Source organism: Babylonia areolata, chromosome 9 (assembly GCF_041734735.1).
Source record: "Babylonia areolata isolate BAREFJ2019XMU chromosome 9, ASM4173473v1, whole genome shotgun sequence".
NCBI classification, from domain to species: domain Eukaryota; kingdom Metazoa; phylum Mollusca; class Gastropoda; order Neogastropoda; family Buccinidae; genus Babylonia; species Babylonia areolata.
The window spans coordinates 23,452,958-23,477,847 of NC_134884.1; the positions used below are offsets into that span (position 1 = coordinate 23,452,958).

Genomic DNA, 24,890 nt, shown 5'->3' on the forward strand with positions numbered 1-24,890 from the left:
CTATAATTTCATAGAAACACATAATATCCAGCAGGTAAACGTAAATCTCTTTCGAGAAATGGAACAGGCTAGAATATTACAAAAAAAGCTAAGTTACTGTGTCTGGTTTTCAAGAGAAATAAAAAAGTGTGAGTATTATACAAATGCTCCCGTGTGAGTTTAGTATTATTGAATAAATAAGGCAAATCCGATTTTATCTCCATAGTGTTCGTCTTGATTATTACGATATTGGATTTTTCTAAATTACGGAACAGAAAGTACTTTGCACATGTGTATGAGACAGAGTGTGCGTCTGTCTGTCTTTCTGTCTGTCTGTCTTTCTGTCTGTTTTTGTGTGTCTGATCTCTATGAAATACTAGGATATAATTACACTGACTAATGGAATCCAATGTTCCCATTCAGGCATAACCATTCCAAATACAAATATGAGTGTGACTGATTGATTGATAGACTGCTATAGATACTTATATAGCGCCTATCCTCGGTCGGAGACCAAGCTCTAAGCGCTTACGTGTGCGTGTATGCGTGCACCTATGCGTTGGGGGAGAAACATAGATGGGATGAGACTGGGAGACAGAGAGAGTTGAGAAGAAGGGATGATAACTGCATATTTATACCACTTTGCTACTAAGGACATTACAGGCCAACACTCTGATCCAAATGTGTATAATCTGATTTGTTTTTCCTATGCTCAAATGAAATCTCACACTTACTTTACAGGTGTGAAACGGATGTCATCAAGCAGGGGGTGGGGGTGGGGAGCTATTTGCGTCCAGCTGAACGATTACCAATGCAGAAAAACACTTGCCTTGTCAGAGTGATCTGAAAAGTGTGATATCCAGCAATGAAAGAGGCCAGACGAGTCAAGGACTGTTTGCCAGAGCCACCGACTCCAACAAGCAAGCAGTGTCCACGGGGTGTTCGGACAATCCGGGAGATTTTTACAAGATGAGTCATGGCATCCTCGAAGAAGACCAAGTCCATGTGAGCTCCACGGATGGCTTCATTGTACTGGTCCATGTAATACTTCAAGCGAGCTTTCAGCGCGTCAAAGGAGGCCACCTTCAAAAGGAAAACAAGGACAACTTTAAGGTGTAAAGATGCTTGACCAGCAGAGGCAGGCTGTTTAAACAGTCTCTTTGTTTAGTTTTGTTTGCAGTGAGTAAAAGAATACGTTTTGTTTTAATGAGATTCATTAAAAAGAAATCTTTTCCCACAGTTCATTCTGATTGATTTTCCATTGCATGGTGTCATTTTGCTGTTCCTGGCAGACATATTGTTTCTTTTCACTAAATATTTGCACTTTAACTTAATTTTAACTGACTCATAAATTTATTGTAATCACTCATAGATTTATTGTAATCATTTTCTCGTTTTCAACTAACAGTAATTCATTCTCCTTGGTTACTTAATTAAAAACCAAAACATATGAAGTGATCAGACACGCAGACCATATAACATTCAAAATTGCTGTTCAAGATCACAACCTGACAATAAAAAAGTGATACATACAGGTTCGTAGATTTTTGGCGCCTCGAAATCCATGTTAGCATCTTCTTCCTCGTCCCCGGTGGGCTCTGGAGGATCTCTGACGACAGAAATTGAATTTGTTCGTAAAGGTGATGTGATGATGAAATTGTGGAAAAATCAATAAAGATACAACTTTATGTTTTAGTTCATTTGTTCGCGATACTGCCATTTAGACACACCCATGGGTTCGTGGCAAATCTGTACATGCACAAAGTGATCATCTAGGCTTTTCTTCCAACCAGCTCCCCTAATACTCCTATGATCCTCTCAAGGGTCATATTGATATCTAGCTCTGGCATATGTACCCAACAGTCTGACATTGCTTCAGTCCAGAAAGTATTTTTTCTCCCCTCACTCTCCCACACCCCCTCTTTCCCCCAGGCTTTCTCTTTTTCTATCTCGTCTTGCATTTTGTAAGAAAAGATTCAGGTGCTAAACTAACTCCGATATATGTTCATGAACTTATTCAGCTTTCCTTATTTTCTACTCCTTTCTTGTTATTCTACTCACTACAACGAATGAATGTGTACAACTTATGATATCACCAGCATTACTGATTATTAGTCAAAGGTCCCATAGCTTTTTACATAATTCATTGATTATGATCATGCCATAAACATATTGTATGAGTACTGTGCATACCTGAGGAAGTCAACGAAGTAGTGGAATGACTTTGTCATTTCCGCATAGTTGTCACCAAGCTCCTCAGCAACAACTCGATTCATGGTCTTCAGGAACCAGTTGAGATCATCAAAGCTAACGAATCTGTTGGAACAGACAACATATGTCTTTTATGCACTTGGAAATACACGGGCTTGTTCTCAAAACAAAAGATAAAGCCATCAAGGGTTACGCGCAGACAGGAAGTAGAGGTAGGGAACACCACTAAAGATATGTTTTTCAGTGACATGCTTTGCAAAGACATGTGAAGAGTCTTGTTCTGGAGACAAAATCAAACTCTGGTCAAACATCACACATGACCCTCTCCATTAGTGATGACTCAGTGGGGCACCTGCTGCTGAAGTTGGATTCAGATTATTATTATCATCATTATTGTGAGCATTTACGCCTAATCTTGAAAATGAGCCCTAGGCGTTTACAAGTAGAACACACACGTAAGTATCAACAAGAAAGGCAAGGCTTTCAAGGTTCATTTGTAATACATACTTAAAGAAACAATAACAATAATAATGATAATATCTTATAAAAAGAATAGTTTGTTCAAATGTGTTCTCTATTCGTTATCATAATCATTTACACAGGGCATCTTCGAGTTAAAAAAAATAAAAGAAAAAAGGTTTCAAAGCAGATTCGAACCAAGGATATCAGGTCGAGAACGAGTTGTTTTATCCATTGCGCTAACGCGGGTTCGAATATGACATTCAAAAATTATTATTATACGAGCATGTTTTTTTTGGTGGAATAAACTGACAACAGTGATTGACGTGAAAAACGCCGTTTAAATCCTAGTTATTTTTGGTACATCTCGGGCATTTAAGAATTTCTTTCAGGTCCGAGGTAAAGGAGACGAGGTAAATCGCCTCAAATACACTGGAATATATGTCCGTTTTTATAGATCTGCAGAGATCCGTGTTCAACATGCTTGTTTTTTCACTCACTTAGAAACTGCGACGCCGTCCATTCAGTTTCTCTTTTCCGTTCATTCTAGATAGTATCCACTTTAAAACAATCTTATGCAGTAAACACGTCGATGAAGAAGAATTCGGCGGTAAAGGAGACGTTGCCATCGCGTCAGGCTTTGCAACATACTTTGTCAAGATCAGCACAGACCAGTCTAGGCTGGCCGAAACTACGTGAAACGGTCGATTCAAATTGTCTTTTATGTTCATTCTAGTTGATTCAGTGTCCATGTAAGAATATTCATATGCAGCAAACACGTCAATAATGTAGTTAGTGTCACTGTATGTGTACTGTCCAGAATTTGTATTTCTTTTCTTTTCATGGCGAACAAGAAAAACGAGGTAATTGCGTTTCTGAACCAGACAATCGGGCAGCTGTAAAAGGGTAACAGTGTTTTCGGATTCCAGAATCAGCATCAACGAAATAAACCGCTGATTATTTGGAAAAACGGCTAAATTCGGGAGACGTACAACCTATTGTTGGTATGACTGTGAAGATTTTTTTCTTACTATTTTAAAACCAAATTTGGTATTGGCAGACAAAGTATTACCAGAGAAAATAGCAGTGTTAAAGTTTACCACGGACACACACACACACACACACACACACACACACACACACAACCCAACACACACACAAGCACACGTGCACACAAGTCAAAGCACACAGTCATAAATAATACACATTCAAAAATGCAACCAACAAATTCTGAAACTCCCAAACTCACTCACTCATTAATAATCACTTTAGCTCATACTGGAAAGGGATGAGCTGTTGAAATTGAGGGGCAAAGGTCGGTATTCAGCAGATCGCAGTGCAGAGAGGCTGAAGAAGTTGATTCCAAAGAATGGGGGCTTGGTATGAAAAACTGCGTTGGCCATACGTTTTGGTCGAACAAGGGGGATCCTAAAAAGGCGGTTGTCAGAGAAAGCGCGGAGTTGGCGTGAGGGTATGTAAGGATGAATGAGATCAGAAAGTTACTGTGGACCAGTAGCCTCAATGGACTTGAAACAAAGGGAGACGACTTTGTAAATAATTCTTTCTTGTACTGGGAGCCAGTGTGAAGCATGAAGGAGAGGAGAGACGTCAGAAGAACGAAAGACAAGACTAGGAGCATGGTTCTGAACTTTCTGAAGCCTAGCAATGAGGTAGCTAGCTGGGTGAACCGACATGCAGGGAATTACAATAATCCAGGCGGGATAGCACAAGGACACAGAGGACAGTTTTGGTTACATCCTCAGTCATGAGATGATGAATAGATGGTATTCTGCGAATTTCAAAGTAACACAATTTGCATATATTTGCAACATGCTGCTGATAGGAAAGAGACTGGTCAAGTATGACACTAAGATTACGGACGGAAGAGGAAAGAGGGATGTTGTTGCCACAGAGGGAGATTGAGGAAGGAAGAGAGACTGAGTGGCAAAGTCTTTGTGGAGTGATATTCATGATTTCAGTTTTATCCTCATTTAATTTTAGCTTGTTTTCAGTCTTCCATGTCTTCAAATCGGAGATGCAGGCCTGAGTAGTCAATGAGAGAGGGAAGGAGAGATGGAGGTTCTGAAGGATACAGCTGGTTGTCATCGGAGAAGCTATGGTGGGACAACGAATGATGACTGACAAAGGTGGAAATCGGTTGTGTATAGAGAACAAACAGAATGGGACCAAGCACGGAGCCTTGTGGCACACCAAACTGTACGTCGGACGGGGAGGATGAAAGACTGCCAACGTAAACAACATTGGACCGGTCACACAGATAAGAGCGGAACCATAAGAGAGCAAGATCGCAGATTCCAAAAGTGCGATTCAGACATCTGAGGAGAATCTGATGATCAACAGTATCAAAGGCGGCTGAAAGATCAAGGAGGGAGAGAACTGTTATTTGGTTGTTGTCAAGAGAAGTTAATAAATCGTTCGCAAGTTTGAGAAGGGCTGTCTCAGTGCTATGACCGGTGCGGTAAGATTCCACTCACATCACTCCGTTTTCACATTATTTCGCAATAGATATCATGGAAATGCGTGCTTTTGGATAGATCATGCAGAAGTGATGCACGATTACAAGCGTCTCCGCCTCCTTTACTTGCACACTTTGCTTCAGAACAAACTGAGCAATTCAATTTGTTATTTCTGTTTATGTCACACAGAAACAGTACAAAATGACACCAGTCAAGAAAGTAAATGCCTGTTGTGTCACTCTCATGTGAAAATGTGATTATTTGGGTCAGGAAAAAAGTAACTGTTATGTTAAGAAACGTAACGGTATGTCATGATCAATTCCGCAATATTAATGAATTCTAAACGGCCACAGGCTGACATGCAATACAGACAAAAAGCATGTCAGACGAAATAATTTAGAGGATGAATATGGGCGAATATGAATATCTTCCATTCTTTGAACAATTTATTTACAAACCATGCCACTTTCCACAGATTTGCTTACAGACTGAATGGGCTTAATGTCGTTATTATTATTTATCATCTGCTGCAAAATTAACATAACCTTGAAGTACATTTGTACAAAACTCACCAGTTCATCTCCTTTGGCAATATTGTAGCATGCCTCCAAAAGGCTTAGCAGACGATACGACTTGCTTGTGTTTATTGTCCTCCTTCGTCTTCAACAAGAAACTGACTACCAGTTTCAGAAAGAATTCAGAACCTTTTTGTCTGGCGACACTATTCTGCTCAACATGTTCTTGTTGGTGAACCGGACACAGATGTTTTGTAAAAATTGTGCTGTTCTTTGGGTTTTGACCTGTTAGTCATTGGGCCGACTCATGTTAAAGGCCAACCCCTAGATATAGTTCTGTTCAGAGCAAAAATGCTGTATTGTCCGTTGATGTTGATGATATATGCATGTCTGATCACTTTTTGCTCACCATAGCAACTGATCTGTCACAGCCTCGCGTACAATGTAAATTGATAAAATTCAGGAACATCAAAGGTACTGACAGATCCAAATTCAGGGATTCACAGTCCACCTTGAAATTGACCCTCCCAATAATTTAGGCCTAAAAGATTGTACAGTTCCACGCTTCTTTCTCTCGTGGATAAACATTCCCGACCAGGCCAGATTTTGCGCCGGACATTTTACTACAGACCATATCTCTACCCTTCATTGTATCATCGACTATTTTCTGTCGAGGAGAAAGGAACCACATTGCCTGTTTATTCATTTTGAAAAAAAAGTTTGATTATGTAAATAGAACATTCTTGTGTAAAAAAAACAAACTTCTGAAATTTTAAGTAAATGGTGTACTGATTACAATAACAGAACATGCGATGAAGCCGAATTATATGTCAAAAGAAAGGGAAACAGTGCACTGAATGTGTTCAATGTTAGAAAGGTGTCCGTCAGGGTGAAAATCTGTCATCACTTTTGTGATTTCCCTAAAAGATTGACAGTCATGTATAGCTGTGAATTTGAGTGGTTTACCCAGCCTTAAACGTGAAGCAAGAAAGCTTGGCTGGGAACGACACGAACAGGTTTTTTATGCAGAATGTGTGCAGAAATACAAGAGCAAATACAAAATGTGATGTTTGTTGATTATGAAAACGGGTAGTCAAAAAATAATGCAGTTAAAACAAAAGTTGTCGTTTTTTTTCAAGGATTAAAATACGACATATTCCTAGATTATCATACAATGGAAGGAACGTTGAAACTCTGATTGGCTTACAGCATTTGGGTGTTTATTTTGATTACAATAACAAATGGACAGGAACACAGAAACAGCATTACAACGAAGCATCAGGAGTTATGTTTCTCCTTTTTCAGCGATTGTAAGAAAATTGTGCTGCCATTAGATATCAAAATAAAACTGTTTGATAAAACGACTGCACCAGTATTACTATATGGGTGTAAGTATGGTGTCCTAATATGTATAATCTGGCATCAAAGTTACAACTTTGATTTTGTAATTATCAGATGTACTTTTGTCATTGATACCTCGGACCCAGAAGTTCAAAGTTCTTCACCTGTTATGTTCCAGGATCTATTTACTTCTTTCCAACAAATCACTGAAGAGCATCTACTCAAGTTGATTTCAAAAGCAAAGCCAACTACCTCAGAAAATGTTCCAGTATATACCAAAGTCTAACTTGAATTCAAAGACACCCTGTTCCCAGTGTTTCTCAAGATTATAAACCTTAGTTTGGAATCTGGTCATGTACTTGTCCTGCTAGACTTGAGTGCTGCCTTTTAAACAATTGACACTTTGCTTCACGAGAGACTGCACAATGACATGCTGTATGTCTTGAAAGATTCGTTCTTATCTGGTTCTCGTAATATTTGTCTTGTACATTCCAGGAAATTGTTGATCAGTTTCTATCTGCAAAAGCTTATCTCTTGTGTGCTGTTCCACAGGGATCGGTGCTTTGTCTTCTATCTATACAGGTCGGCTGGCTGATCTCATCCAAATAATTTCCTGAAACTACCATTTCTTTGCTGACGATTCTTAACTTTACTCCTATGTACCTGCTAACGAAAATGCTGCTTTGAACACAATAAGAAACGTAGCGCCGTGTTGTTCGGCTATAAAAGTTTGGACGAACTGGAGTAAACTAATGTCAAATGCTGATAAAACAGAAAATTTACTCTGCGAACATCCATCTAAAAGATATGACGCCCCTGCAGAGTCCTTGAGAGTGGGCGATTCTTCAGTAACGTTGTCAAAATTTGTGAAAACTATGGTGTTATTGCACATAATCATCCTTCATTTGACCTACAATTCTCATCTATTATCAGGTCCTGTTACTCACCTATCAGATAACTGTCGATGGCTTGTCCTTACCTAACCCGTGAAGCAGCTTACACTATGGATATCTCTCACAATAGGTCAAAACTAGGGTTATATCAACTGTCCTCTTGCAGGACTCCTACAGTCTCACATTAAACGTCTTCAAGCAGCGCAAAATGCTGCAGCGAGGCTTGTTGCGAGAGTCAAGAAAATTGTCTTCCTGTCCAAAAACGTATCCATTATGAATTGTGTGGAGATTTTCACGCGCCCTGGAGAAATCAAGAAGTTATTTCACATTATTACGATTATTTTCAGATTGAACCATTTTATTCATCACGGGACTGTACCAATACACAGTGTAACAAACGATAACAGGACTTGTATGATAATCTTTAGATATAATCACAATAAACGTCCTGATAGCACAATAAAAAATATATACAAGTTTACCAGAAAACACATTCTGAAGAAGAGGACTCTTGACATTAACACATCTTTTCATGATATAATTGAACATGTGTAGGACACAAGTCACGAAGTACCTGTCTGCGATAACCCGACAGCACTCGTGTTTCCAAAGGAACATGACAACATCCTCACTGACTACGACTGAGGAGATTGTGTTCAACATGCCTTGCCAGATGCGCGACAGATCACGCAAGTTGAAGATGTAGTGGAACTTGGCTGGGGTGGGCAGCATTTTGATCTGAAAACATTTAAAACGCGAGAATGGTGGTTTTCATGACTGTGCTTCTATATCTCTCACCCTACCGTGTGCAAGAGTGAGTGAGTGCGTGCATGCGTTGGTATGTGCGTGCATGCATGTGTGTATGCAAGTGCATGTGCGCGTGAGTATGTATGTGTGCGTGCCTGTCTTCTTATTTTTTATACTTTCGTTGATGTATAGCGTCTTCGTGAAGGTGATCACTGGGTAGTTTTTAATGATACTTGTCATCCTGTCCAGTTTGGTTAGTCAACCGTTTGTGATTGATGAGAAAATGTCTACTTTCTATTTTAAAGTTTGTTATGGATACTCTCTCTCTCTCTCTCTCTCTCTCTCTCTCTCTCTTTCACCCTCTCTCTCTCTCTCAAAACAGAATCATTTCACAGAATCAGTTCATGAACGTTCAAACTTGTAAACTGTAGTTTCTGCTCCCCCCAGCCCCCAAACCCCCTCCCCGCCTCAAAGAAAAAGGTAGCCGATACCTTTGTGACCTGCCAGAATTTACGCGTCAGAGGTACAAGTTTCTTGATGAGATCCTGGACCGCGCTTGAGAAACCCCTCTCTTCACAGAAATACCCCGTCCCGATGATAGAGAAGATCTTGTCGATGGACGTGTTGGACGGCAGAGTGCAGTTGTAGATGACAAACTGTCGCTTCAGACGCTGGGGAATGTCATTGCGACCTCCACCAGGCTGGATCATGGCGCCCAGGAACTGAAAAGGGTGTTTTCAAAAAGGTTTAAAAATGAGCACAATGCAGAGATTCATACTGCATGAATGCTGGAAAGAACAAAGCAAGACAGGCGACCGTCAGGACTCACATTTAATTTCTAATGAATCTGCCATTAAAAAAGTATTTATTACTAAATGTGTGGCATATCACAATGTTTTTTGGGAAGGTCGCGGTTTTGATATAGAATTATTTTGTGTGTGTTAAATGGGCTAGAATATAATATTATCATCATTATTGTTATCATTCTTCTTATCATCTTTATTATTCGGAGTAGTAGTAGTATTGTTGTTATTATCATTATTATGTTTGCATTTAAAGATCAAAGCATAATTCGAAACTTCATGGCGAGTTATTTACCTGAACTAATGTTGTTTGATTTTTTTTTTTTTTTTTTTTTTTTTTTATGAGTGTGTATTCGTCATATTTGTGTTGAAATCAGCGCTGGCTCAATGTCTGCTGGTTTGTTTTTGGTTTGTTCTGTTGTTGTTGTGGGGTGGGTTTTTTTTGCGTTGTATCAAATATACTAATTTATCATATATTACTTACCATCATGGGTACGACACCTACAATGGAGAGCTACATTTGTACAATCACACATGATTTGAAAGATAAATGGATATTAACACTGACATGCCATTGCTTATTGGATTGGCTGCTAATTTCACAACTGTCTTACGAATCTCAATCGGAATCCCAAGTTAATCGCTGCTTTTTCCCCCATCTGATTCACGTACCTTGTAAGTTTGAGTCAGAATTATACCGTTTTGAAATCATGTACTTATTGCGTCCCCACCATTCCTCACCTCCGTTTTCACGTTTTACATGCTGGAATGAATTCCCATTGTGAGAGCACTATCATATCGACCAAAGAATCTGTTGCTCCTTACAGTTTAGCAATACTCATAATTCATGACAAATTCTAAGGAAACACTAATTTTCAAAAGTGCAAGTCAATGTTATATTTAGTTGAGATACGTTTATCGAGATAACTTTCGCTGAGATTTCAAAGATGTCTATCACCAAGTGAGATTTGGGTTTTCCTGAACTTGGGATTGCTATGAAAATACCAAATGTTTACCACGGGGACACACAAATACACTACAGTTATAAATGAGTCAAAACCTAGAGACATACTAAACTTTTATTGTTCAGAAGGCTGGGAACCACAATCAGTCTCTATCTCTCTCGCTCGCTCGCTCTCAATGTATTCTTACGATTTGAAATTGGAGCGCATGGCCTTAAAAATATGAGTTGTATCTCACAGCATTTTAACAGCGAAATGTTACCAGTATATCTAAACGAATGCATTTAATAGCGAAATTTTACCGTCATATTTAAACGAATGTACATAATTATAGTCTATCCATGAACGAGAACTGTGAAAATATGAAAACCTGAATGTCTGCAATAGTGGTGAAGTCTCCAGGTTTCTCCAAGTTGTAGAACCCGCCATTCTCCATCAGCTGTCGCACAATCTCATTGGCCACTTGGTCTCCCCACTCGTTGATGACTGGCATGTTGATGTCATCAATGAACACGGTCATCTTCTTGCCAGCAGGAGGGCCGTAGGTTGAACCAACTCTCTTGTCAACATAACTTTCAATTGTTCTCTGAAAGAAGAGAGAAATAGCTTATTTGTTCATTTCCATTTATGGGCGGACAGATTAATGATAAAATCGTTGATTACCATTTTAAGTTACTGGAGAAACTTATTCTACTGAACACAAAAAATATTCAACACCCACGCATTTATGAATAAACAAGCATCAAAAGCCTCCATGGCTTATGTGTGATTCCTGCTATGCAAAACATCAAAATCGAAAACGCCGGGATGATGGGAGAGCCGAAGGTTGGGTGTGGGGAGGAGGAGGGGGTGGGGGGGATGTGGGTGGGAGTTAACAATACATACATAGCGATCCTAATGATTTTTTTTCTATCAAAAAAGTGTCTCCCGAACCGAAAGTAGTGTGCTGAAATGGAGAAATAATATCTAAAGCAGCTCACATCAATCAGAGTTCATTGATTTTTTTTAATGTCTGATAGTTCTATCAACGTTTCAAGCTTCCCTGTCTTCATCACGACTTTTTGGCTTCGATTAACCGAGAAACGTATTTTCTGGCGCAATACACATGATAATCACTCCGCCTAAGTCCAGTTGTTTTTTTTAAACATGATCGGCGGACCGAACAGTGCAGACTGATGGACCATTACTACCTGCCTCTCTGATCAAGGACGACTATCCAAAAAATGGCAACTCACTGCGGGAATCCGTAAAAAAACACGCTCATCTTCAAAAACGTTTAATATGCCTCTCAAAATAAAGGTGGCAGTTGGCGTCTTTTCCTATGAACCAGAAAGTCTTTAAATGTGCATGCAAAGTGCGAATTCAGTCTTACTGACAAAATTTGGACTGCGAGTCATGAAGATTTGCTGATTCTGATAACTGTTATTGGACATTACGCAGTAAGTAATTAGGCCTATGTATAAATCATTCTGAGAAACGAATTTAGCGGCTTCCTTTGCCTCCTATCAATAACATGTTATCGCAAGTTCCTAATGATCGGTCACAGCCCATGCTTGAAGCGCAGCAAGAGAGAAGACAGATAGATCAAGATGGCGCTAAAGGAAAAGAGCAGCGATATAAAAGAAATCCGCAGGTATGCTATCATGCAACAGAAAAAAACAACTGAAAAGCCAGTGTAGCAGACTATTTGTATTCCAGGGTCAAATCTGGCTACCCAGATTTATTTAGATTAGCCTGGAATGATACCCAGGGGTAGATTTGAAGCAGAACTGATCCCACTAGCTGGATGTTATATCCCCTCAAAATAGGTGTTGGGGTTATTCTAGGTAGCTTGAAATGACCCACAGGTGTATAGCCCTGTTAGAATTGCCCTCACCCTACCATCCTGTCCTTCTTAGTTGGCGTTACTTACAATGAAGGCGTAGGGGGCATTTAAGCCTCTATAGATTGATCCCCACCCCTTTCCATTTCCACTTTGTAATTGAACTGGGCCACTCTCTCCTCACCCCCACTGGAGTAGGTTGTGGGTATCATGATGAGCTAGCTAGAATCAGCCTTCTCCCCTCTAAAATATTCATTTTATGTAATTTTGTGTCTTTACCCATTGCTGCTGGGCACTTTTCTTTCCCGGTCCCGTTTTTCATTCGGGCTAGTCCGGTTTAATCTCGGGATGTATATAGATTTCATTGGAATGACTCGCAGGGTAAATTTGGCTTAGTCAGGCTTGACTTTACTTCCACTATTTCACCCCTAGGATTGTTCGCTTTAGTCCTTCAGCAAAGAAACCTGAATCCTGAACCGAAGTTTCCCCAAAATGAAATACTGTAGGAAGTGGCTGCGAAAGTCCATGAAGCAAAAGTCCAGAGGGTCTCTTCCATTACATTTGTCACGTTTTGGTCAGGTTGGAGCCAGATAAGGTCACCCTTGCACTTTTTGCCAACTCAGTTGTTATGGGAGGGGCTATTTCAGATTAGTAATGTTTCTGCCATGCTGGTATTCGGATGGGAGGGGAGGTCAGTACAAGCTAGCCTAGAGCTACCACTGCCCTAGTTTCCACCATTATTGTAGTGTGGAAGGACGAAAGTAGGCAGGTGGAGTTGGTCAGTACAAGCTGGCCGACAGCTACCACTCCTATTATTTACCACCATGGTGTAATATGAAAGGGAGGGGTGGGAAGTAGCACAATCTACCCACACTTCCCCCATATTTTGATGTGAAGAAAGGTGTCGGTGCCAGCTACCCTTCCTAATTACCTCAATCACATTAGAATAAGGGGGGGAGTGGTGTGGGGGGTTGTCCCTGCTAGTCCAGAACAACTCACTTCTTCTACATCATAATGTGGAGAAGTGTCAGTTCTGGGTACCCAAGACTTACTACCTTCCCTTACGTTCGGCGTATTGTGGTGGGGAGGACATTCAATGCAGGTTTTCGAAGTAGGAAACCTCCACCTCTGCTTCCGTTAAGGTGTAATGGAGAGGGGTGTCAGTAAAAACCAGCCCATATCGACCCCCTTCCTTTTTCAATAACTTAGAGGGGGGGTAATTTTAAAGGGGTTCAGTCATGACTGACTACAAATGACCTAGGGGGTCACTTAAGACTATCCCAGACCAGGAAGGGTTTTAGACGAGACAGAGCAAAACTTTGCAGGTTTGTCCCTGCAATCGTTGGCCAAAAGGAATGACTGTTCAGCGCTAAAGGCTGGGTATTACGCTGACTGGCTGAGCAATCGACGGACGTGGCAGGGGCGTCTTAGTACCGAGTTTGACACACACACACACACACACACACACAGAGTCACAACCGAAACTGGGATTCGATAATATGGTGTTTCGGAAACTCGGAAGTGGCCTCAACGAAATAAACCGCTAATGATACGGGAAACACGGCTTAATTCGGGAGACTTACAAACTCTTATTGGTATGACTGTGAGACTTTTTTTTACCTATGATTTTTAAGCCAAATCTGGTATTGAGGGACACAGTATTTCCAGAGAAAATGACAATGTTAAAGTTTACCACACACACACACACACACACACACACACAGAGAGAGAGAACCGAACACTGGGTTATGATATAGACTCATTTTGTTTACACAAGTGAGTCAATAAACGAATGCAATGTAACAAATAAGCCCTCTTAAATGGTTTCATATATGATAATTTCTTGCAGGTCATCACCCATAGACATGATTTTTTCAGATCTTAGTCGTGAAAACATATACTATCCATGACATGAATCCTCCTTCACACACACACACACACACACACACACACACACACACACACACATTCCTTAAAAAAGAACTAAAACTAAGCAGTGCAGTACTTTCATTCCTGACCGCTCTGTCTACCCTTTTCTTCATAAAATAAAGGCAATAATAACAAGAACAACAAAAAAAGAACAAGAACAATAACAATAATAATATTGATAATAATGACAATGATAATAATAACAATGATAAAAATACAATAACATTACTACTTATGACACTAATGACAAGAGAAGCAAAGCCTTTAAGACTCACTTGTGAACAACACGTAACAAAAATGAATAGATAACATTAGATAAATATGTAAAAATTTAATCGTTAAAATGTATTCTATATTTGCTATTATAAAGCTTCGGGTTAAAAAAAAAATATGAGAAAAAGCATAAAAGGAGATCTGAACCAAGCATGTTCGGGTGGTAAGAAATAATCTTAGTCACAGGGCTATTGCGCATCTACCAATGGCGTTCAAAAAATTAACATTTTAGCATTTGTTTTAATCGTGATAAATCAACTGCGGTATTCAAAGTGATAACGCCCTTTAAAACATATTATTTTGGTATATCTCCGGCATTTAAGAAATTCTTTAAAATCCGCGCAAAAGGAGCCGTTGCCATCACCTCAAGCACACAGCAACATGCGGCCGTTTTCTCTAGAATCTGTGGAGAGCCGTGTTTGACAGGCTTTGTTACACAAGGAAACTACGACACGGTCCATTCAATTTCTCTTTCATGTTCATTCTTGTAAATTCGGTATCCACTTTAAAATATTCGTATGTAGTCAACATGGCGATGATGTAGTCAGTGTCACTGTATGTGTTCTGTACAGAATTTGTATTGCTTTTAATTGCACACAGGAAAAACGATGCCGTGCCGTCTTCTTACCGAACATGGCCTCACGTTCCGGCAACTGGGAAGCGGAATTATGAATTTATTTGATTGGGATCGAGCCTCAACGAAATAAACCGTTAATGATCCAGAAAATCGGCTTATTTCGAAAGACTTACAACTATTATTGGTATGACTGTGAAGATTTATTTTTCCTACTATGTTTAATCCAAATTTGGTATTGGCAGATAAGGTATGTCCAGAGAAAATAAATTTGTTAAAGTTTAACACACACACACACACACACACACACACACACACACACACACACACACACACACACACACAAAACCAAAGACCTGGTTATAACATGGACTCACTTTGTTTACACAAGTGAGTCAATAACAGCAAATGCAAAAGCAATACCAACGACTATTCAACATCACAACACAACCACAAAAAACAATTAAGCTGATTATCATGATATTGATAACAGAAACAGTAAAAAAATCAATTAGGTTAATGTCTTCAAAGAGTGATATACAGTACTCTGTAAACCGATGAATGTAAGAGTGAGAGGAGTGGAGAGAAAAATGGGTGATGGGGGATGGAGAGAGAGAGAGAGAGAGAGAGAGAGAGAGAGAGAGAGAGAGAGAGAGAGAGAATGAATGAATGAATGAATCTTTATTTTCCAACGGTGAAGATATTAGCACTTTGGCCGACTTACACATCTGCCGTTGATCTAAGAGACACACAAACATGTACGCATATAAATGTAGTTATACTGAATACTTAATACATGTATAATGTACGAGTATAACACAGCGTCAAACTGAGACACAACATCACTCACATCTGTACGGAACGGAAGCGAGTAACACACACACGCACACACGCACACACACACACACACACACACACTAACACACACACACACACACTGGACTCACTTTGTTTACACAAGTGAGTCAATAACAGCAAATGCAAAAGCAATACCAACGACTATTCAACATCACAACACAACCACAAAAAACAATTAAGCTGATTATCATGATATTGATAACAGAAACAGTACAAAAATCAATTAGGTTAATGTCTTCAAAGAGTGATATACAGTACTCTGTAAACCGATGAATGTAAGAGTGAGAGGAGTGGAGAGAAAAATGGGTGATGGAGGATGGAGAGAGGGAGAGAGAGAGAGAGAGAGAGAGAGAGAGAGAGAGAATGAATGAATGAATGAATGAATGAATCTTTATTTTCCAACGGTGAAGATATTAGCACTTTGGCCGACTTACACATCTGCCGTTGATCTAAGAGACACACAAACATGTACGCATATAAATGTAGTTATACTGAATACTTAATACATGTATAATGTACGAGTATAACACAGCGTCAAACTGAGACACAACATCACTCACATCTGTACGGAACGGAAGCGAGTAACACACACACGCACACACGCACACACACACACACACACACACACACACACTAACACACACACACACACACACACTAACACACACCAAGGGAAAAACAACAACAAAACCCTAGCATGAATGCTACACATGAATGATTCAAGTGAAATTAACACAGAAAAGTAACGATAAAATTTTAAACACAGATGTAAGAGATATAAAAGGCAGCAAATAAGGCGACGGGTAATAGGGATATGGACAGATAGACACATTATGTGAAAGACAGAGAGAGGGAGAGACAGAGGAGAGAGAGAGACACAGACAGACAGAGATGTAAAGATATGTCAGTGTGGAGAAAAAAAAAAGAGTTCACAATTTGTAATACATGTAAGTATACAAAATCGTAGACGTGACCAAACTAGAATTTGATTTCGTTTGTTTGTGTCCACTGTAAAGAGAAAATCTCTGAAATAATATTATATGGCGTGATACGTTATCAACTGATTGACGCATTTCGACATAGTTTGTAAGGATTGTCAGTGACAATATTATACCAGATTTTCGGTCTGGCTTTCGGCACGCATGTACTGTCCAAGTTTCTCTTTGAATGTTGTGGTGGAAAAGGGTTCTTTGAGGTGTTTGGGGAGATTGTTCCAGCAGTGCGTGCCGGAATATGCCGGAGAGAGAGAGAGAGAGAGAGAGAGGTGCAGAAGAGGGAGTAAACAATAATATGTGTACATTGATCATAAGCATATTAACTAAAACAATAACATAAAAGTATGTCACGTCCTTCAGCTCTCAATGTAGCACAGTGATCTACCTGGACAAGAAGAGGTGAAGTGGCTGAAGAGAAATTGATGCTCTGGGACATGCGATACTCTGGGTCGAAGCTGTCCATGTAGTTACCGATCATGACTGTCTTGGCTGTTCCTTGCTCTCCAATCAGCAGCACGGCGTAGTTTTGTTTAGCGATGGTTTTGACCAAGAATTCAGTCCTGACGTTGTCCACATTGGGGACCAGGATGGAAGTATACTCTGGTTCATGGTCTGTGGGGTATGTATAGGTTACCACCCGTTCATTCCAGTGCTTCCACTCCCCTGTAATACAACAAATACCAAAAGATGGACTTTGACTTGGCCCAGGAATTATTCATCTTATTTATCTTTGTTGCTTATAGCCTAACCAAACACACATGGTCATATCAGGCCCGAAGAGCTGTATGCACCGATCCTGAAGAACCTCAAAAATAGGAAACGAAAATAAAGCACAATAACAGTCACATTCATGCACATAAACCTACAAAATACCTTTGGCGTTGATCTCTCCGTCAATGTTTCTGTCCTGAACATAAATATAATCACGCGTGATATACAAATTATATATGACATTGTATTCTCATGAACGCATTCTCAACTCCACTCGCAAGCTAAAAATAAATATAAGAAAAATTAAAAAGCGGCTAAGCTGTTCACAAAAGCATCGGGAAAGCAGAGGTTTGAATCGATGATTTTGCTTTTTTGGTGCACATACACACAAGCAGCGTTCCATGGCCCCCCAACCCGAACCCTGAGTGGTGGTCTGGGTGCTTGTTATTTGGATGAAGCGATAAAAAGAACCGACGGCATCGAATGGTTGTCCCTGGCAAAGTTTTGTGGAAAAATCCACTTTGATAGTAAAAAAGTTACACTTGCAGACAGAAAAAAGTATATAATTATATCGGGTGTCCCCCAAAAAGTGAACCGCTTTTTGACAAGTATTTTCTCAGTGATAGAGAAATCGAATTCACTGAAAATTTTCACACAGTAACCTTCGGGTAGCATCAATAAGTTTGCAAAATATCTAAAAGTTCGGCCGCAAGTGAATAAATTATCCGAAATTATCGGAATCCGAAATTTGGTGGATAACACCAGTGTTAATGTTTACTCTCTCTCTCTCTCTCTCTCTCTCACACACACACACACACACACACACACACACACACACACACACACATATATATACACCGAAACAGGGTGATTACATTGACCCTCTTCACATACGAGAACAAAAAACAAAAGAAACAAGATCGCATCCAGTCAAAATAAATAAAACTGAAATGATTTACTATTATTTACTGCCCAGTCAGTTGCGATCTCCCTGTCAATCCGGGAATTCCGACTTACCTTCCTTGTTAACAAAGAAATCAAACATGGTCTGTTCAGAGTCTGCCAGTGCAGGAAGATCCAGAGTGAATTCAGTGCTGCTACGGATGAACTCTTCCAATTTGGCTCGGTCGTCCAGTTCCAGAAATGCTCCAATGCTCCACATGACTATGAAGATGTAGAGATGCTCAAAGTGTTTGGGAGTGATCTGGACGTAGTCCTTGTCCTCTTTGTCAGGGATCAGACCTTGCAGCAACTTTGTTGCCTGCATGGCGTTGCGATAGAGAACAAGCATGTACAGCAATCAAGCTATAAAATTGTTCGTTTTGGTCTTAAGTAGTCTAAATTTATTCTTACCACAATACAGTCAACCATTTACACACACACACACACACACACACACACACACACACACACACACACTCACACATACATAAATCTGGGTCAGTCTCAAGAGGTGGGTTCCTTTCTGCATGTTATCTCTAATTATCCCAAATTTCTTTTGCCACAAAGTCTACACGCTATGGAATTTCGTTGAAATGCAATGTAAAATTCTTGAAAAAAACAACATATAAATTTTGGCGAAATAATAGTCTTTAAGATGTATCGAAGCAGGTTTTTTTTGGTTTTTTTTACAATATATATCCCTATTGTGAACAAAAGTTGCGGTCAAATGTGTAACATGCTGACTGTCAAGAAGAAGACATGAATAAAACATGCAAAAATTGTATGACTGTGATCACTGTATATCACATTCTTTCTTATTTCTGCATTGTGAGCCTTCGATTTCATCTGACAGTCACTTGTATCGTATCGTGTCCCAGTGCCCTTGAATTTTCGTGAAGCATCCTGTTGAATTTGAGATATGACCTATTCCATTAACAAAGAAGGCTGACACTTGCTTGCACTGGATAAAGCGAATTTAACGGGGAAAATGGTTGTGTTAAAATCAGTTTGAACAATTTGGAAATGCCAACAATTTTTTGTGTCCTCTTTTTTACGTTACGTGTGACTGAACATAGATAGCATTTTTCCGAGTTAAAAAACAACAACAACCCGGGACTACATTATTGCCTTTGAAACTGCTACAATACCGGATGAATATATATATGCACTGAAAACATACATGGTCAATGTGGACCCGCGGGAACACTCCACACTTACCTGTCTTCGCTTCGATCGTCAGTTACGAGTGACATCATTTTGCATCCTTCTTGTCAAAGATAAGATTTGGAGAGATGACATTTGTATGAGAGCTTTTGCAAATTATACAATAAAAGCATGATATTACTTCTAATCTTTTTTTCATTACCTAGGACAGGAGCAGTTAGTCGCAAAATGTGATCAGAGACCCCCACACATGTGGAGTCAGAAGAGAGGTGGGCAGCACAAGAAAAGGCTTCTTTTTTGGGTGTGTTTTTTTCCAAAATGTCCTTGAAAACCCGTTTCTTTCATCAGAATAGCAGCAGTTTTGTTCGATTCGGTTATGATCATTTGGTTTATTACGAAATCAGGTTATCTCAAAATCAAGCTTATGTTTTTCATTGGTGGCCAACGTAACAAGACGCTGGCTATGGCCGGATGTTTGTCGATTTTTGTCTCGTTTTGGTAAACAACACAAAGTGCTAGATATAAAAATAATTTTTTCTGACTTAATTTTCATTCTGAGTTGTATGTGAATATTAGAATAACAGATTCTTTGTTTTTACCTGACATTTAACAAATTCTTTTTCATCCGAGCTGTATATATTAGAACAACACAATCATCATTTTTACTCGACACTAACCAAACGGAACGTAATATTTCTTCCTTCATAATTCTAAAAGAATCAATCTAAAATCGAAGTATACTGTTTGGCAAAAGAGTTACCTGGATCAACACAGATCGGGCCTTTCAGAATCCGGGCGGATGACGTCAAGAAGGTGGCGTGTTTTGTCGTTGTTGTTTTTTTGTTTGTTTGTTTGTTTTTTGTTGAAGTTGTTTGTTGTTTCTTTCCTGCTTTTTGTTTTTGTTGTATGTTGGTGTGTTTTTTTCTGCTTTGTCGTCCCTTCGCTCCAACTTCACATCAGTCTTTTTTTGCTGAGTCATTTCTCGTTGGATACTTTTAAATGGCATTCTGAAAACCCCGTCGGAAACGGCAAATAATCGGACATTTTTCATCCCCGTTTTATTCTTGCAAGTACATTTTTTTGCATCAAAGTGTTCAGCTGTGCTCCTGCTGCTTCTGCAAGTATTTTGTTTTGACTTTCTTCTTTTAAATCTTTATATTATATTATAATCATGAATTATTCGGAAGACAAGAGGAGTTTCCAGTTGTGATATTAGTTTGTTTTAGGAACTTAGTTTCATAATGTTTCATTGATCAGGTTTCATGGAAGTGAAGATATGTTTTTCTTACATGTCACATTCTGGACATTTCTTTTTTAAATACCAACTCTTCAAAGGGTTATCGAAAAAAATTGTTTGCCGGAGTTCAACGTGCTGTGGACTATAATCGGAAGACTGGCACCAAACTGTCGAGTATCATCCACTTCACGGATACGTCTTCTGGTGTGTTGCGAGTGTCTGTATCTCTGGGGCAGGCCGAGATATCATTATGTTAATGCCGGGATATCATTATGTTAATGCCGGGATATCATTATGAAAGGAAGCGTAAAATATACCCATGTCACATAGTCCTAAACCTAAAAATGACAGTAAAATGGGCTTGCATAGCAGCATCATAATTCTCCACTTTCATCATCAGCAGACACACAAACAGACACACATATGGAGAGAGAGAGAGATGTGGTGACCGATTTCGACTCCCCCTCCCACAAGCCCCCCACCCCCATCCGACCCATTCATACGCGACTATCTTTGGACAGACGTTGTTGCGGTCTCTACTGTAATTGACCAGGGGGACCGGCGTGGGTGCTATGCCACTGAAACGATGCTGAAGACGGGGCCGAAAAATGTTTGTTTAGTTTCTGTGACACAAAAAAAGTGTACGCGTTCTTGCAAAAAAAAAAAAAAAAAAAAAAAAAAAATCATAATTTTAAGCTGTTTTGTAAGGAAATGCAAACTTTTGACGCAATGTAACAATAAATTAAGCATCTATTCTTTGCCTTTGTTGACCACATATTTGTATCTTTGTTATTTTTTGCCTGCTTTTAGCTTGCTTATTCATCACTGTTACAAACTCAATGTGTTCTAATTACATACTAGAGAGAACTCTTTTGTGTTTTTGATGCTCATGTTATTCGGGACATTTTCAGACGCTCACCACTATGAGACCAGTCAGTACTCATATCATCTTACTTTTTTAATTCATGCATAACATAATAGGCCTACAAACATGTACCATTCAGAAACCACCAAAGAACTGGGTTTTTTGTTTGTTTGTTTTTGCATTTAATAAGTTGAATCTTATGTCACATAATGTTCCCGACCTGAGTCTGACCCACATAACTATATACATATATACACGTCGAGAGGAGCCATCGATACAAATGGAGGGTGATGTGCTGAAGAAGAAAAAGAAGACAGCGAATTTCTTGTGTTTAACCCGTTGCAGCCCCGAGTTCTTACAATGAACCATATACACATGTAAGCACGCATCAATCCACACACACACACACACACACACACACACACACACACACACAAACACTTGCGCAGCCAAAAGTAAAATATGAGAATAAATCGTTTATAAGTAATGTGAATGAATATACTGGCAATGGATCACGTTCACCAATTTTGATAGCCGTTGTTTTCAGCATATCGCATTCTGTTCATTCATGGGCACCAAACGGATGCAGGAAAAGGATTCATGAGAAAAGAGACCGATTTAATAAGGAGAATGAGTATGTGATTTTCTATCGATCTGAGGTGCTCATAGCGAAAACAGATCTTATGTGAGTGCTTTACCTACCTGACTTATGAGAAATGCTTCAAGCATTTCCATTTTAAACACCAAGTTCTGCACAGTGTAGCGCAAAATGCTCCCAAAGGAAGCATCAAACAGAGCGAGGATCACATCCTTCTCAGCGGGTGGTCGACAGTGCAGCCATCCCTGAAATGACCATTTCAAACTCAGTTCTACAATAGCATTTAAATATCTCTAGGGGAAATTTAGACTGCTTTTCTGTCATATTCTGCAACTTAAGCACACAGCCACATATGTACGAGGTGGGGGTTTTTTCTTGTCACTTTTATATTGGTCATCTGTCAAAACTTGTTCTTCCACAGTTTTTGGCCAGCGATATTTAGCTTCGTTTCACATGAGCTAATTGCTTTGTTCACACATGTGAGCCACAAATCAGGTGCTCCATGGACTGCATGCAGTTAAGGCCTTCAAAAAAATCAACAACACACACACATCGAAACAGCCCAATACTGCTTTCTGTTCAGGCCAGAAAACCCCAAGGAAATAAGACTTATTAATAATCTCGTAGCATTCAAAGTATCAGCAGTCACCTATCACATAATGTACAAATATAAACGTGTGGGTAAAAATAATACACATGTCTGTTCAGCAATAATACAATAATATTATTTTTTAGCCCCACATAATAATTATCACTGCAATTTTCTAAGATTATCAAAATACGTGTGTGGAAATGTTACAGACGTTAAGCTCCACTTTTATGATCTTAGTAATCAGTACAGCTTGAATCATTTTAATCAATGTTTTTTCTGGTCTACAACCGTAAAAAGTTTGGGGTTTTTTTTCATCTTTGTTATTCATCTCAGCAAGCCATGCACAAACATGACTTCTTTCACAACAGTGTACAGTTAATATAGGATAACATTACACATTAGTCACAATCACCTCCAAAATGGGTCTCCAGCTCAGAGCGGAGCTGCTCATGTAAACCATACCAACACGAGAGACAGTGGCTGGTGAGGCGTTGTCAATGTTGTGGGGCTCAAAGAGAATTTTGCAGTTAGGTGCCATGGGAATGCGGTCACCATTGGCCAGAGTGAGGGTTTTGTTGTCGTCTAGCACAGAGTTCAGATTTTCAATCCAGATAGCATCCACAGGCCCATCCAGTACCAGCCAGATGTGTTCTCCTGCGAATGCGAATGGAAAAGTCAGAATCTTTTGTCTACTAGAGATTCCATGCTCCACACGAGACTCCATACTTGGTGTCCATTTGCAAAAGGAGAAACAACATACAATTATTACAGAACAAGTACCATGCGTAAGTGGAATATCGATCTGCCCTTTATGTATCAAGATGAAGAAGAACAACAGCAAAACACTGAGGAATTCGTGTTTGTTTGTTTGTTTTTTACAGAAGTGCCTGGCACCTTGACAATTTCAAGCTTATCTGCCTCTGAAAATAAATCTTAAACTTTCGAAAGGGTAAACATCTAGGTATTCTGTAAAAGAACACACACAAAAACACAAACAAACCAAAAAACCCAGGAACAACAACAACAACAACAACAAACAAACAAACAAACTGATTTTATCGATCTAACGGATTAAAAAGAAGAAAAAAATCATCATTATCAAAAATTATTTCATAAGCAATTAGGATAAGAAAACATCGTAAAAACCTTTCTTGACCCTGGTGGTACGTCTCCAAAGTGTGGAAAAGATGCCGTCCGTCCAGTCATTGGTGGCCACATCCAGACGACCAAACATCTGTGGGGCTGTGATGGCTTTGGGGTTCATGCGCCATTCTTTGTGAGGCTCTCCACAGTCGGTCATGGCTTTCATCAGCATGTGGATGCAGCAAGTCTTTCCTGCTCCTGACGGCCCCATTGTCATCAGTCCATGCCGCACACGCTGGGTCTCAAACAACTACAAGGATGGATAAGTCTTTGCAAGCGTTTTGTTCCAAATTCAAAACTACAACCACACAATGAACACGCTTGCCTGCATAAAATGAAAACCATACAGACACATGGAACCCCAAAACACAGATAAGATTCTCCGTTCAAATTAAAGCGTAACAAACAAACAAGCCGTCATGGCGATGATATAAATATGCTCAGATATTAAACGCTAATTCATCAGTCGCGATGCCTCCCTCGAAATGCCATTGCCTAATGCGTTGAAAAAATATTTAGTTATTTCAATATAATTTGGTGTCTATCTAGATGTCATGGTCACTGATGGATTTAGCTCGTATTTACAACTGCACAGAATGTTTTTATTTCTTCCTCGTGTTCCTTTTGATGTGAAAGCCATGTTTTAGGTCAGGAGAAGAACGGAAGATAGAGGTGTCAACTTAATGCTGTCGTTGTTATCAAACAGTATTTTCTCACAAAAAAAATTTTTTTTTGTCTCCACATGATGAACGAAGTGTGAGTTGTCGAGAACATAATGTCATATCATAATGTACGTGATT

General features: G+C 39.5%; 1 protein-coding gene across 1 annotated transcript in view; it reads right to left on the bottom strand.

The window, feature by feature from the left end:
* LOC143285595 (dynein axonemal heavy chain 5-like) overlaps window positions 1-24,890 on the bottom strand; it is a 150,008-nt gene that overhangs the window by 50,826 nt on the left and 74,292 nt on the right. Inside the window, exons 37-47 of the mRNA XM_076592989.1 lie at window positions 24,094-24,340; window positions 23,360-23,601; window positions 22,460-22,600; window positions 18,567-18,810; window positions 17,224-17,501; window positions 10,758-10,973; window positions 9,114-9,344; window positions 8,450-8,613; window positions 2,173-2,295; window positions 1,513-1,588; window positions 809-1,062 (exon numbers count right to left, since the gene is read on the bottom strand). Of these exons, the coding sequence (XP_076449104.1) occupies window positions 809-1,062; window positions 1,513-1,588; window positions 2,173-2,295; window positions 8,450-8,613; window positions 9,114-9,344; window positions 10,758-10,973; window positions 17,224-17,501; window positions 18,567-18,810; window positions 22,460-22,600; window positions 23,360-23,601; window positions 24,094-24,340 (2,216 nt within the window). The remainder of the gene's footprint in view (window positions 1-808; window positions 1,063-1,512; window positions 1,589-2,172; window positions 2,296-8,449; window positions 8,614-9,113; window positions 9,345-10,757; window positions 10,974-17,223; window positions 17,502-18,566; window positions 18,811-22,459; window positions 22,601-23,359; window positions 23,602-24,093; window positions 24,341-24,890) is intronic.